The sequence below is a fragment of the Bipolaris oryzae genome (genome assembly GCF_000523455.1).
Source record: "Bipolaris oryzae ATCC 44560 unplaced genomic scaffold scaffold_40, whole genome shotgun sequence".
Classification (NCBI taxonomy): Eukaryota; Fungi; Ascomycota; class Dothideomycetes; order Pleosporales; family Pleosporaceae; genus Bipolaris; species Bipolaris oryzae.
The window spans coordinates 13,121-26,902 of record NW_006911316.1 but is presented as its reverse complement, the minus strand read 5'-3'; the positions used below and the strand labels follow the sequence as shown (position 1 = coordinate 26,902).

Sequence of the window (13,782 nt, the reverse complement as noted above, 5' to 3'; positions counted from 1 at the left end):
TTTGTACATACTGTCTGTGTCCATCCATCCATCCATCCATCCATCCATCTAATCCATACATGTCTGTGCGTGCCCACCTGCATCCACTCGGCTGAGCCGTTGCAGTCGTGAAAAAAATAGTAGACCGACCCGTCTGCCCGTGTCTGGATGCCTGTGCCTGCACTTACTTGCACATCCTCTGCTTCCTCACTATCCCATCTGCCGGTCGCGTGCGAGAGAACACCCCGCGACCGCCGCTAGCCCCGTTGTCGGCAGACCGCCTCTTACTTTATTAGTAACCCACCCAAACACAACCACAACCCCCACCCTACTTACCCAACCTCAGCCCAAGCAGCACGCCCCTCGCACTGCCCAACCGTTGCTATGCACCCTTCCATCTAGGTACATACCACTCCTAAACCTACATACATACATATATACATACATACATACATACAATGCAAAACACATGCAAACATACCAATCGCATACATTCCCCTTCCGGCCTCTCGGCGTAGCGCTTTGCCCAAAATACCNCCCCCCCCCCCTTGCTACCCTGCCATGTACCCTTCCCCCCTTACCTCTACCAACCAGTCTAACACTCCCCACTACAGCTTGCTACCCGCCGACCATAGTCATGTCATGGCTTCCCTGAGCAACGGCGCAACACGTTTCCGGCTGTGCTGTACTTGTCTTTGCCACCAAACTTTTCTCCACTCGCTTCCACTGTCCAGGTCGCTGTAACCCTGCCAGCCTTCCAGGCCAAGTTCCTCCCGTGCATTCGTGGCAAAGGCTTTGGCAGCTGATACTCCTCCCTCGTCAAAAGCCCACAAAAGGAGCTCTCGCTCAAACTGCCCGCTCGCAGACGTCGACGTCGTCATCAGACAGAACATGCCCAGCTCACGATCCTTTGCAAACTTCTTGATCGCTTCCAACAACGCTTCGCGTCGTGGCGCATTGCCTTCATCGCCAGCCTTCTTCTCCAAAAAGCTGATGCACTTGACAACGGAGCTAATGCCCAGTCTCTGCGCCTCGTCCCACTGCTTGTAATCCTTCCGCAATATGTCTTGCAGCTGTAGGCTACCAATGTCCTTCTTTGCTGCATCAATCTCCTCATAAAACCTAGTCTGATCGAAGCTTGCAGCCAATCGGGGGCACAGCATAATCTTGGCTTCGAGGTACCCGACTGCTTCACGGTCGTGCTCGGTCGTTTTGCTCGCATCCTGAAGATTTGCCGTGTCAATGAGGATACTGGCCAGGCCCAGCTGGGCTACATCTGCGTCCCACTGCTGGACAAAGGCCGCGTCGTTTGACAAGCTGTCATCCTGTCCATGGCATGCCCCAGAAGACATCGCCGATGCAGAGAGGGCATCCCACGCCGGGCGGCAATAATTGGCTACCAGGCTAGTGCAACTGCCGCTTTTTTCAATAATTCGAGGCTCTTCACCCGTGTCTGCTGGTACCTTGCTTTCGTCATCGTGGTGGTCAACAACGCCGGCCACGCGGTCAGCATAGATGTCACCCAGCGGGCCCTGGAGAGCATTGTGGTCTACCAGAATCCACCGTGTGTTCTCGGGTGCGAGTTTGGACCGGATATCTGACAATGCAGGAAGATCGTCCAGTGTAATCAAATGCTTGGACTCGATGTTAGCGTGCTTGAAAACGGCAAGGTATTCCGGCCGCAGCTGGATATCGGAAGCTGGAATATTTGTGATTGGCACGTAGACTGAACTAAACGCCTTCTTTTGCGGTGACATGGACCGAAGGTATGCGTAGAGAATCGAGCTTGACATGGAATCAAGGTCTGGATTGCATGAGTACGGGAAACGCCCTTGCGTGCAGCGGGGAGTCATGCTCACCGGCCGATTCATTGCCAATCACAAACGTGATCTTCTGACTGCAGTCAATAGCATCGCGAAGTGCGCCTCTCGCGTGCGTGAGGAAAGCTCGTAGGGAATTCCTCGGCACTGCCATGTTGGTGCGTAGCGGTGAGACGTGCAGATGCTACAAGAAGAGTGGAGGAAGGAGCAGATGGCACTAGAGCATGACGTAGGACGAGCTTGGGCCACATGGCACCTCTAACACGTGCCCAACGGGGATTGGAAAGAACAGTCTCCACCAAACGCCAGAAGCGGTGTCAATAATACAACACGGAGCTTTAGCATTTACATTTCAATTTCTATTGATATTGCCCACTTCCACGCCTAATCTCCCGAGACCCAATGGCCCCACAGACCCTTCTTTGCTACCTACCCAGCGCTTGGAAAAGGTTGCTTGCTGACGTTGTTGACGCTGCGATGAGTCGACATGCGTACATGGCTGCGCCCCCGTCTCCTGCTCATTCCGGTTCTTTTGTTGCTTCCAGGCCCAGTGTCTAGCTGAGCTCGACGCTTCCAGCGGGTACGCCTTTGGTGCTTCGTAGGCGACGGGCAAAGAACTGCATAATAGGCATCATCTCTTCGCGGCTACTCGGCATGCCGTCGCCGTTCTTCTTCCACTCTGCCACTTCGACGTACTCAAAAGCGTCTTTGAGCTTGGAGATTGCACTGTCGGTAATCGCCGACTTTTTGTTCGCCTTGCAGACCAATACGGGAGTCTTGCTCTTGTTTTGCAGCGCTTTGAGCGGCACAGATTGTGACAGCGGACCGCCAACGCTGATTACCCCGCCGAGCTCTTCGCCATAGAGCTCGGCGGCAACCTGTAGCCCGACCATGCCGCCCTGTGCAAACCCAAATATCATAATCTCGCGCGCCTTGTAGCCACACTTGTCAATGAGCCCTTTGCGAATGACATCGTCCAGCACCAGCTGCACCGACTTTTGTAGGCCTGTGTCCATGTCCATTTCGCCGGTGCTCGAGTCAAAAATCATGTCTTCACCCCAGTTCATCCCACCAAGATCGAACGGCACCGGGTTGGGGGCTTGTACTGCGATACATGCTGTCTCTGGCAGGTTCAACTGTTGTCCTAGCTTGGTAAAAGGCTCATGCGTATCTCCGAGGCCGTGCAGAAGGATCAAGACGTTGGTCGGCTGCGAGGAAGACGCTGGGCTCGTTAGCGGAGACACAGGAGTTACTGGCAGACCTCGGCATACGCGGCGTGACGGTTAAAACCGCCGATGAAGGGAAGTCTGTTGTTACAGGGAGGCGGCCTGGCATGTTGTCGCAAGTTACGGTAGGTTGTGAGGCTGAGCTCTTGGAGGGGCGGACGATCGCGGGGTTCGAGGCAAGTCAGCGATCGCCTGAGCTGAGCCGGGAGATCTTCACTGACTAAACAGCCAAGCTTTCTTTCTTAGCCATTGCCAATGTCCCCATTCTGCTCTCTAATGGCGATAGATTTTGTCAGAGATGGCGTGTTGATATTGCACATTGCTGTTGGTGAGTTCTGAAGGCATGAGTCCAGCTCGTTTCATAGTTCCCCGCCCAAGGAGCAGAATTGCAGTTGCATAGCCCAGAGGCTAAGCTATACCAAGGAAGCTTATTTTGCCGGCCCATTAATCCCGCGCTCCGGAGTCCACGGCTCGCTGCATTACGCACGCATCTATGCCACGTTCAGCCATGCTCCATACTATCAGACCGTGTTACACATCGGTACCGGCACAAGGTGTGGTTGAATGATGTCAAGGGGCGTTAAAACCCCGCAGACGGCTGGCCAACTGAGCCACAAATGGACCCTGTATGGCTGATGAATGCTTTGGCGAGTGGCTCGATCGGCCCTTATAGCTGGTGTCTCCTGTTTCAATGGATCCCTACGTAGATGGTAGCTAGATAGCGCTGACGCGGCCGCGATAAACTTGGTGTACGTGGTAGTTAAAGACGAGTATAAAGCTGGGTCCAGTCTGCCTCTCTTGAACATACACATCCATCTCGCACTTTGTCACAACAACTACACTGAATCCTCTCGCAACCAATCTCCATACAAACTACTTGCATCTATCAGCCACAATGGGTTTCTGGGGTGAGTTGTTTGCCAGTATACCTTTGCAAAAGCCCTGCAGAATAGGATACTGACAAGTAATCTAGACAGAAACGAGGACAACTACCAGAAGGTTTACGAGAACGAGAACTTTGAAGAACACAAGTCCAGCTTAGGCCATGAGATGATTGCTGGAGGAGCAGCCTTTGCAGGTTTCAAGGCTTTTGAAGACCACCAGCGCAAAGAGGGTATGCGACAACGAACCCTTTCCTGTTTACACCCTTGTGCTAATTTTGATTACTAGGCAAGCCTGTATCACATCAATTCGCTAAAGAGCTGCTTGCAGGCTTTGCAGGTGCCGAGGTATGTTTCGAGTCAATCTTTTAATGCCTCAATATAGAGACTGACGATTTCAGATCGACAAGCTTGCCGAGACCAAGGGAGAAGACTGGTTCGACCGGGAGAAGGCAAAGCGCGACGCGAAAGAGCACGCTGAGCGCATGTACGACGAGCACTACATTGATAACCATGGAGCGGACCAATACAACCCTAACCAATACGGTGCGCCGGAGAGGTTCGAGAGGCGCGGGTGGTAGACGGGACTACTAGCAGCTTTACGCTTACTATGAACGCTTATGTACTCTTCATGCACCTTTGCTTTTGTGTCCCATGCTTTTTTTTGTTTGATTGTGAAGAAATGTCCAATGCTGGCGGTGTTGGCGACGCCTTTGGTCTAGATGCCGATGCACCGGATGCCGTTGAGAATCCGGGACAGTGGTTTGACGAATGATGACGTGTGGACCCTTTTTGCCAACCGCCAAGCTGGGCGTGATTCGTGGGTTCGACGACGAGAAGAGATTCCCCTCAGCTTGCCAGCCAGCCGCCCCTCGCAGCGCCATTGAATCTTTGGGTCGTCGTGCATGAACAGCTGGCCTACGAGCGCCGATAGATTGGCCCACGTGTTGAGTTGTCAGCTATTACCGGCTGGTCGTGGACCCCCCATGTGTCGCGAAGGGACGCGCCGTGCCTGTCCCTCGTCGTTTTTTCGCTACTGACGCGCCCACAAAACTGCCATGAAGTTTGCAAAGTGAGACGAGAAAACTGCGCCCATGGCCACGCACGGCTGCTGACTGTGACAGGGAACTCGAGCGCGATCTCGTGCCGGAGTGGAGGCTCAAATATTTGGATTACAAAGTACGCTGCCGTTATCGGACCCGTTAGCCTGCAAGTAGCATTGCCCACAGACTGACATTTTCTCTAGCTGGGCAAAAAGAAGCTCAAGGCCATCGACCGCGCCCTCCGCCATGTGGAGTCGACCCCGCGATTGCGCAGACGTGGTGCTGCCAGTGTACTACCGTCGCCGTTGGACGCCGCGCCCAAGTACACGTACCTGAACCGAGAGCACACGCACCAGGGCAATGCCCGAGATACAGAAGACCTGAGAGCGCTCGCCATTACCAATACGCGCAGCAGGAATAGCTTGCAGCGAAAGGCGGACGGCGGACAGGCCAGTCAGGGCAGCCAGCTCGGCCGCACGCCCGAGGAAGAACCCTTGAACCAGGGACAACGCGAGCCCTCCTACCTGGGCAGTAGTTATGGCAGCTTCGCCGCTACCAGCCCTCCCAATGGTAAACAGAAAGGCTTTGCGGGCAAGAGCAGAGCCCCGCCGTCCCTGAAGCTGCCCGGTGCTGCCCTTGACCCGGAGAATGTCTCTCCCCACGTGGGCTTGTCTGGTGAGCCCCTTACCAAGACAAAGACTGTGACGCTGCCGCCGCCTGCAGAGCCAGAGACGGACAATGCTTTCGAGGTGGGCAAGACAAGGGCACCCCACAAGAGTCACCACTCCTTGCCCGCAAAGTACAAAAGCGTCTTCAGTCCCAAGCGCATGAACTCGACGCCAAGCCCCATCAATTCGTCCCATCCACGACCCTCGGTACGCCGCTTGTTCTCCGCGAGTAACAAGACCCCTCCAGCTAGTCCAGGCGATGTGCCACTTGAAGCATATCGTGACTTCGACTTCCGCCAGGCTGAGTTCTTCAACTTTCTTGATGGTGAGCTGGACAAGATTGAGAGATTCTACAAGCAAAAGGAAGATGAAGCCACCGATCGTCTGGCTGTCTTGCGCGACCAACTTCATATTATGAGAGACCGCCGTATTGACGATGTCATCCAACGACAGACTGACAAGATCAATGCTAAGATGCATAAGAAACACGAAGATGACCATCTCCTCGGTGGTGGCCAAGACAGAAGTCGAGGCGATGAAGCTCAGCACAGCTGGGTCAATAACAGCGTACTAAAGGATACGCTCATGAACCCTATTGATGCTGCATTCGAAGCCATCAATGCGGGCAAGTACGGGAAGAGCACCAAGAACATTGCTCAACTCACGACCCCAGCAGCCCTCCGACCCAGAGATCATCCGGACAGCCGCCGTGACTTTGCTCGTCGCCCCGACCTGCCAGAGGTCCCTTACAAGACAGCCAAGCGGAAACTCAAGATAGCGCTCCAGGAATACTATCGTGGACTGGAATTGCTCAAAGCCTACGCCTTGCTCAATCGCACCGCCTTTCGCAAAATCAACAAAAAGTACGACAAGACTGTGAATGCACGTCCGACATCTCGTTACATGAATGAGAAAGTGAACCAGGCGTGGTTCGTCAACAGCGATGTGATTGAGGGACACATTCGAACCGTGGAAGATCTCTATGCAAGATACTTTGAAAAGGGCAACCACAAGGTTGCCGTCAACAAGCTGCGCGTTAAGACTGCACGTGCCGGTGACTATACCGACAATACCTTCCGCAACGGCCTTTTGCTGGCCGCCGGTACCATCCTGGCCCTCCAGGGGATCATCAAGGCAAATAGCATAGCCGACTTGTACGATCCAAATCCAAGTACGCTAGCTGTAAATACGAGCTATTTATTACAGGTGAGAAGGACAGGGAACCTTTTGCTCTTGGCCACGCTAACACATTGCCAGATCTATGCCGGATACTTCATTATCAACTTCCTTACACTACTCTTCTGTCTGGCGTGCCGAGTTTGGCACGAGAACAAGATCAATTACGTTTTTATCTTCGAATATGATACCCGCCACCATTTGGATTGGAGGCAACTTGCAGAGGTTTGTGCATTGTGCAAAAAGACTGTGATCAAGGCTGACGTTGTTGCAGATTCCTTGTTGGTATTTGTTCATGCTGGGACTGTTTATGCAGATCAACTTCCATCAAGTCGGTGGGGCGCACATATATCTGTACTACCCAGTCATTCTTGTGGGGATATCCGTTGCTGTTTTGTTCAATCCCCTCAGGGTATTTTACTTCCGGACAAGAATGTGGCTGTTGTACTCACTGGTAAGTTTGGTGTGTCCTGTCGCCTATGGATTTGCTGACAGTTTTTTTAGTGGCGTTTGATACTTGCTGGTGTGTATCCCGTCGAATGGCGAGACTTCTATATGGGTGACATGTTTTGTTCCTTGACATACAGCATGAGCGTAAGTCATGAGCAACTTTTTTGCTTGTATGCCACTAACTTTTGTAGAATATCGCCATGTTCTTCTGTCTGTATGCACACGACTGGAACTACCCGCCGCAATGCAACTCGTCTCATTTGCGTGTCACTGGTTTTCTTTCTGCCCTTCCTGGTGTATGGCGATTGCTACAGTGTCTCCGTCGATACAAGGACACTGGCAACAAATTTCCCCATCTGTTGAACGGTGGAAAGTACACTGCTACCATTTTGTTCAATGTCACACTCAGCATTCATCGTATCGACACGCGGACCTCAACCAAAGCCGCGTACATTACCTTTGGAATCATCAACGGCATCTATACGAGCTTTTGGGATATTTACTACGATTGGAGTCTGGGCGATCCGCGTGCAAAATACCCCTTTCTGCGCAAAGAGCTGGGGTACAAGAAGGCCTGGTGGTACTACACGGCCATGTGCATCGATCCCATTCTACGAAACATTTGGGTTTTGTACACGATTGTGCCGCTTCAAAACTCCCATCCTGCAGTGACGTCGTTTGTAGTGTCACTCTTGGAGATAATACGAAGAGGCATGTGGTCAGTATTCCGTGTAGAGAACGAGCACTGTACCAACGTCGGACGGTTCCGTGCCAGCCGCGATGTCCCTCTGCCATACTACGTTCCTTCGACTGCAGAGGTGGAAGAGGACCACTCCTCTGGTATCCCTCGCGCATCAACGCAAGTCGACGAAGAACAGCCTGGCGAAAGACAACAACCGCCAACGCCAACCGAAGCCAGTCCCCGTCACCCAGCTACAGCCACAGGGTCCGAACTAGACGACCCGCAGTCGTTTGCCCGCAAGCGTCGCGGTGCCCAAGACGACTTCCGCCCGTCGCCCTTGCAACGCGCATTCACGCATGTAGGCGACATTTTCCGCGACGCCCACGCCCAGGACTTTGAGCGCAAGTTGAAGCCCGAGCTCGGTCGCGACCCGCGCAGCAGCGGTAGCAGTAAGATGGACGATGATAGCGACGACGAGTCGGATAATGACGAGGAGACGGGTGAGTTGGTCAATGGCAGTCGGAGTACTAGCGATGGTGCGAGGAGTAGGGGGGATAGCGAGGGTGAAGATGATGTCGAGGATGAGGTGCATGATGAGGAGGAGATGAGTGCGTTGGCGAGGATTCGAGAGGATTTTGCGACGGGTGTGACGGGGGCGCATTCGGATGGGACGGATCTTACTTGATGATGATGATGATGTGTTGTGAATACACGAGTATTTTGTGTCTTACTTTATCCTCATTCATATTGTCCATTGTTCCTTGTTCATGTCGTTGTTTCTAACGAGGCAAGTCGTATAGTTTTTTGGACATTGGATATTTAAATTGTATCCTTTAGTTCTTTTTTGTTTTTTGTCATTCCAAGTTCTGTTCCTCGGCGCAGTGCAATACAATCAAGGTTCTTGCCCTGTGTGTGTGTGTTTTTTAACTCACAGGCTTGGCATATAGCGTGGGGTGGATGTGTGACGAGTAGGCATAGGCGCAGGCGGCCGGGATGAAGCGAGGTGCGAACTAATACTGTTTTAAGCAAGGCGGGGGGGGGAACTGCCCGCGGAATAAGGTGGGCGTGCGAAAACATGGATGTTGTGTAGGAAGTCAAGGTCGTCACGACTTATTATCATTATTGTTATGATTGTTTAGGGGTAAGAAAAGAGTTGGATGCGTGGAAATTTGGGAAAAAACAAACAAACAAAAGGAAATTGGAGGAGCGTTTCTGATGGCGAAGGGGGATTGGGACTTTGTTGAATCTCGATCCCATGCACGCACGTATGTTGTGCTCGGGTAGGCGGCGACTCTATTCAAAGCAACGCTTGCATTGGGGCAACGGGTATCGGAACAAATGTCATGTTTGTGAATCATGGCAGGAGGAAAAGAAGAGACACGGCATTGAACTACATCTGTAACTGGCGGGTGACTAGCGCGAGGAACAGGAGTGCGCAGGAATGCAAAGAAGGGGGGGATGATGGTTGGTTGCAGTTTGTTCTTGTGCGCGGGGGGACAAGAAGCAGAGGCCGCGGAAGGGGGAAGAGTGGTGCGATAGGCGAGGCTGGTGAGATGGCTACTTATTCCACCCGCTCGCTTTGAGGCAGATTTGGTGCGTGCGGTGGAGAGTGGCCAGGCCAGGCCAGGCCAGGCACGGGGCGGACGGGGCGGACGGGCGGGCAGGTAAAGGGGGCAGAGAAAAAGAAAAGATGGTTGACGTAGGTGTTTATTGTGCAGAGTAGTAGTAAAGGTGCAACGAGCTTGGACGTGACGCGATGTCACGTGAGAGCATGGGAGGCGACGGGCAGATGTTGGGGGTGGTGGAGGAGTGGTGGAGCGGTGGAGCGGTGGAGCGGGTTGAGGGATATACAAGAGCAGGGATTGGGGCCGTTTGGGGGGTTGGAGTAATTAGCGACCTGTCACGCTGACTGTGGAAAACGGTCGGTGTAAATGGCAAATGCTTGGCGGAGTAGCTGGAAGAGGCGAGGCGATTGGTGTTTGGTGGGAGATGGGAGAGGGTGGGTGCAGCAGGCTTTGGACAGAGCATGTAGTGTATAGCGACAACCATTGGCGCGGAGAGTTGTACAGAGACGATGAGCGTGTAGGCCTCGTGATGGCTGGTAACGCCACCGGGTAACGTGGGATCGTGATATGCGTGACATGTTACTCAACAGATTTTGTATACGAACCCACGACCTTCCTACCAGGGCATTCCGGAGAGCTGATGGCATGGTGGTTGGGGCGGGCCACGGCCTGGGGCGAGGGAGATAAAGAAAGGGTAGAGGCTAGCAGATAGTAGGATAGTAGGCATTGAAGCGCGGCAGCCGTATACTTAGTACGAGGTAGAGGATAGTGCGGCAACAATGGCAGATGATGGCAAAGTGCGGTGAGCAAGCAGTAGGTAGGCACATGGATAGTACAGGCTGGCTCTGCCCTCTCTGTGCCCGCGCAGCTCGATGAACTGCATCGCCGCTTGGCAGCGAATAATAGTCGCTCACTGCTCATGACGCATGCACCAAACCCGGCAGGGGCGACCCGTCCAGTGTTTGGGGCCACAGCAACATGCGGCCTAGTCGCCTACGAAAGAGAGAAAGAGCGAGGCAGCTGCGAACGGCCCCGTCGTCATCACCCGCATCATCATGTCGTCGGCGACAGAAACATATACATGTACTTGCTGTACATGTAAAGATGCAGTAGATTGATCCATACACTACACCCTCGCCATGTCATCACATGCAAGTATACATACAACCAAGCACAAGTACGCGCAAGCACACCCCGCATGTTATCCCCCCCCCACCAGCGCCCGCCAGCTGCACGCCCAACGGCGAGGCTGCAGCGCCATTGTCCATGGGCGGCCGTGGTGGTCGTGGAATGCGAGTGCAAATGCCAATGCGCCAGAAACTAGTCCGGGGTGCGTGGGCACGGTGCATGTCACTCACTGAGCTGTGAGGGGAATCATCGGCCCGTGCTTGCCTTGCTCCCACCTTCTCTCTAGCGCGCCGTGATAAGCTCCATGCTCGTCTTGCCTTTCTCTGCCCGTAAATCCTTGATTTCCATCTTCTTACAACAAGAGGCGACGCTGCTCGTCCTCGCTCCTCCCCTCCCCTCCCCTCTCCTCCCCTCCCCAATCCTCTTAATCCCTAATCCACCGCAATCATGCCTCCAGATCCAAAGGATGCACCGTTTCCCACCAAGCAGCTCATCATCATCGGTAAGTCCAAATTATATCCCAACCTCGACGCCCTTTCCTTTCTCACCCCACCACCACAGGAATATGTCGATTCTCCGAGCCTCTCGCTTTCAACTCCATCCTCGCCTACTCTCCCAAGATGGTTGAGGATCTCGGCATGTCGCACCGCGACGCTTCCTTTTACGCCGGCCTGCTCGTTTCGGCCTACGCCATCGCCGAAGCAATGACTGCCCCGTTATGGGGTATGGTTTCTGACCACTATGGTCGAAAGCCCATTGCTCTCTCTGGCCTCTTGGGCGTTGCCCTCTCAAGTTTGGTCTTTGGCCTTGCCCCCACTTACTGGGTCGCTTTGCTTGCCCGCTTCGTCGGCGGCGCACTGAACGGCAATGTCGCAATCATGCAGACCATGGTGGCGGAAATGGTCAAGAACCCAGCCCATGAGCGTAAGCTGTCCTGCACCATTGCTGTCGCCAATATTCGGCTAACCCACCCCCAGCACGCGCATACGCGACCCAACCCTTTGTCTGGACTCTGGGCGGCATCATTGGCTCGGCAATGGGTGGTTTCCTCGCCCAGCCTGCACGACTGTACCCAAACACTTTCGACAAGGACGGCCTCTTTGGACGCTATCCCTACTTCCTGCCTAACCTCGTTGCCGCCGTTGGAATCCTGCTAGCCATTCTCCAGGGCATGCTTTTCCTAGAGGAAACCCTTGTTCGCGAGGAGAAGCCAGAGGGAGAAAACGGAATTGCCGACCACCACGACGACCACGTGGACCATATGGCCACCATCAACGAAACTCCTGCCAACGAGAGGAGCCGTCTTCTGCCACCGCCTCCAAACCACCAACATCTTGGCCGCGACCCTCGCGGCTCAACCGCTGGATCTACGCGTCACCGTGGTTCCATCGCCAGCTTTACCCGCGATCGTTTAGCTTCAATCTCCGTTTCAGGCAGCATTCGTCATATCCGCAAGCGAGCCTCGTTCATGGAGGAAGGTATGCCCATGCCCTTTGACCAGCGTTTCGACATCCGCCGTTCATCCTTTGGAACCATGCATTCGATCAAGATCCAACAAGATGTGCTACCTATTCGCGGCGGTCCACCCCCAAAGCCTCGTCGGACTTTTAACCGAACCGTCGTCATGGTCATCCTCGCAATGTCCATTCTCGCCTTCCACCAAATGGCCTTCTTCTCAATCCTTCCCGTCTGGGTCCTAGACGACCACACCCACAGAGGCCTCGACTTCCATGGCGGTCTCGGCCAAGACATTCCTGATGTAGGCACCTTTCTGACTGTTAACGGTTTCATCACGCTCTTTGTCCAAGGCTTCATTTTCCCCATCTTTGTAGAGTGGGCTGGAGTCTGGAATTCCTTCATCTGGATGATCGTCCTATACCCCATTACGTACCTATTCGTCCCATTTATCACTGCCTTTCCGCCAATATTCGAGACTACCGGTGTCTACTTTGTTCTCTTCCTCCAGGCCTTTTTCGGAATTGTGGTATTCCCATGCGCTCTGATTCTGATGAAGAACGCCATCCCATCACCGCTCGTCCTTGGTCGCGTCAACGGCCTCGCCATGTCTGCATGCTGTCTGGCAAGAACTATTTCTTGCCCATTGATTGGACTCATATACTCTCTTGGAGGCTCGGCAGCAGCTTGGTTCAGTCTTGCTGCTATAGCCATCATTGGCGCGATCCAGCTGCTTTGGGTCCCCAAGGAAGACATTGGTTCCGTTACCATTGACAACGGCCTCAAGAAGGTTCTTCATGACGATGCTGACGAGGATGCGGTCGATGATATTTCCATCATTGAGTCTGTACGATAACAGATGTCATCTTGATTTACGAATTCATTGTTTCCGTCAAGGCGGATTTCGGAGCAACCGTCTTAGAGTGTTTTCTTTTTTTTGGGGGGGGGGGGGGTTTCTTCCTTTACGGTTGCATGGTCTCTTGGCGTTTATGGTCGGTCTCTACATGTGTGCGTCTCGAACATCGGGCATTTCAGCGTCTCTCGCATATCACATGTCCTCACTTCCGATTCCATTGGCGGGTGCTGCATTCATTTACACTTTGTCCGTTCTCTTCTAGCAGATTGTCTAACGTGAGCGTGATAGAGGTTAAGTAGCGCACGGTCAATGAGATCTACAAAGATCTTTGACGGACCCGCAGTGGATCTATTGCTAGGATGGTCGGCTCTAATAATCTGGCCGAGCTTGCTATTTGTTAGTACGCGGGCAATTGCTGGGACCCAGTCACAGACTTGCATTGGCCTACACCTGCCGACCTAGACCGTGGTAAACCTTCTTCCAAGTACGACATGTCAGGCATTGCAGGATATGATAAGAAAATGGTATGATATTGGGATGGAACAGAAGGAAAAGTAAAAATGAGAGCACGTTGGCACGACACGCGGGAATGCAGTAAGACGGGTTATTTATGATCCTGGCTTCTCGGAGACAGGGAGAAGGAATTACATCATAGCAACAAGTCTCGTTGTGGTTGGCGATAGAATCCAATACATTTGGGACCCATAATATTGGCTTGTGGTACTAGTGTTGTGAAATGCAAATGCCTCACTTCCGAGGCATAACGAAACGCGCATGGTGTTGGCCGGCCACGGGCTGGCCGGCTCCCGGCTTGGCAACACCGCGCAAGTGCAAGTAGGTACCTCTCTGCAGT

At 53.3% G+C, this 13,782-nt stretch overlaps 5 protein-coding genes across 5 annotated transcripts; 3 read left to right on the top strand and 2 right to left on the bottom strand.

Moving 5' to 3' along the window:
- Positions 1-614: 614 nt before the first annotated feature.
- COCMIDRAFT_91271 (uncharacterized protein) lies at positions 615-1,953 on the bottom strand (the record flags this gene model as incomplete). Its single annotated transcript, XM_007688303.1, has 2 exons — positions 615-1,783; positions 1,839-1,953. 2 exons carry the CDS (start codon positions 1,951-1,953, stop codon positions 615-617), a joined length of 1,284 nt encoding a protein of 427 aa, XP_007686493.1.
- A 400-nt stretch (positions 1,954-2,353) lies between these two features.
- On the bottom strand, positions 2,354-3,134 carry COCMIDRAFT_3966 (uncharacterized protein; the record flags this gene model as incomplete). The annotated part of the gene is made up of 2 exons (XM_007688261.1): positions 2,354-3,021; positions 3,071-3,134. 2 exons carry the CDS (start codon positions 3,132-3,134, stop codon positions 2,354-2,356), a joined length of 732 nt encoding a protein of 243 aa, XP_007686451.1.
- A 786-nt stretch (positions 3,135-3,920) lies between these two features.
- Positions 3,921-8,610, top strand: COCMIDRAFT_35404 (uncharacterized protein; the record flags this gene model as incomplete). Its single annotated transcript, XM_007688284.1, has 9 exons — positions 3,921-3,933; positions 3,999-4,139; positions 4,196-4,254; positions 4,308-4,465; positions 4,971-5,085; positions 5,153-6,823; positions 6,875-7,018; positions 7,298-7,387; positions 7,435-8,610. The coding sequence occupies 9 exons, from the start codon at positions 3,921-3,923 to the stop codon at positions 8,608-8,610; spliced, it is 3,567 nt and encodes a 1,188-aa protein (XP_007686474.1).
- A 2,019-nt stretch (positions 8,611-10,629) lies between these two features.
- COCMIDRAFT_91280 (uncharacterized protein) lies at positions 10,630-10,851 on the top strand (the record flags this gene model as incomplete). Its single annotated transcript, XM_007688302.1, has 1 exon — positions 10,630-10,851. The coding sequence occupies one exon, from the start codon at positions 10,630-10,632 to the stop codon at positions 10,849-10,851; it is 222 nt and encodes a 73-aa protein (XP_007686492.1).
- Positions 10,852-11,065: 214 nt separating this feature from the next.
- On the top strand, positions 11,066-12,929 carry COCMIDRAFT_91337 (uncharacterized protein; the record flags this gene model as incomplete). The annotated part of the gene is made up of 3 exons (XM_007688301.1): positions 11,066-11,120; positions 11,180-11,542; positions 11,596-12,929. The coding sequence occupies 3 exons, from the start codon at positions 11,066-11,068 to the stop codon at positions 12,927-12,929; spliced, it is 1,752 nt and encodes a 583-aa protein (XP_007686491.1).
- Positions 12,930-13,782: the final 853 nt, after the last annotated feature.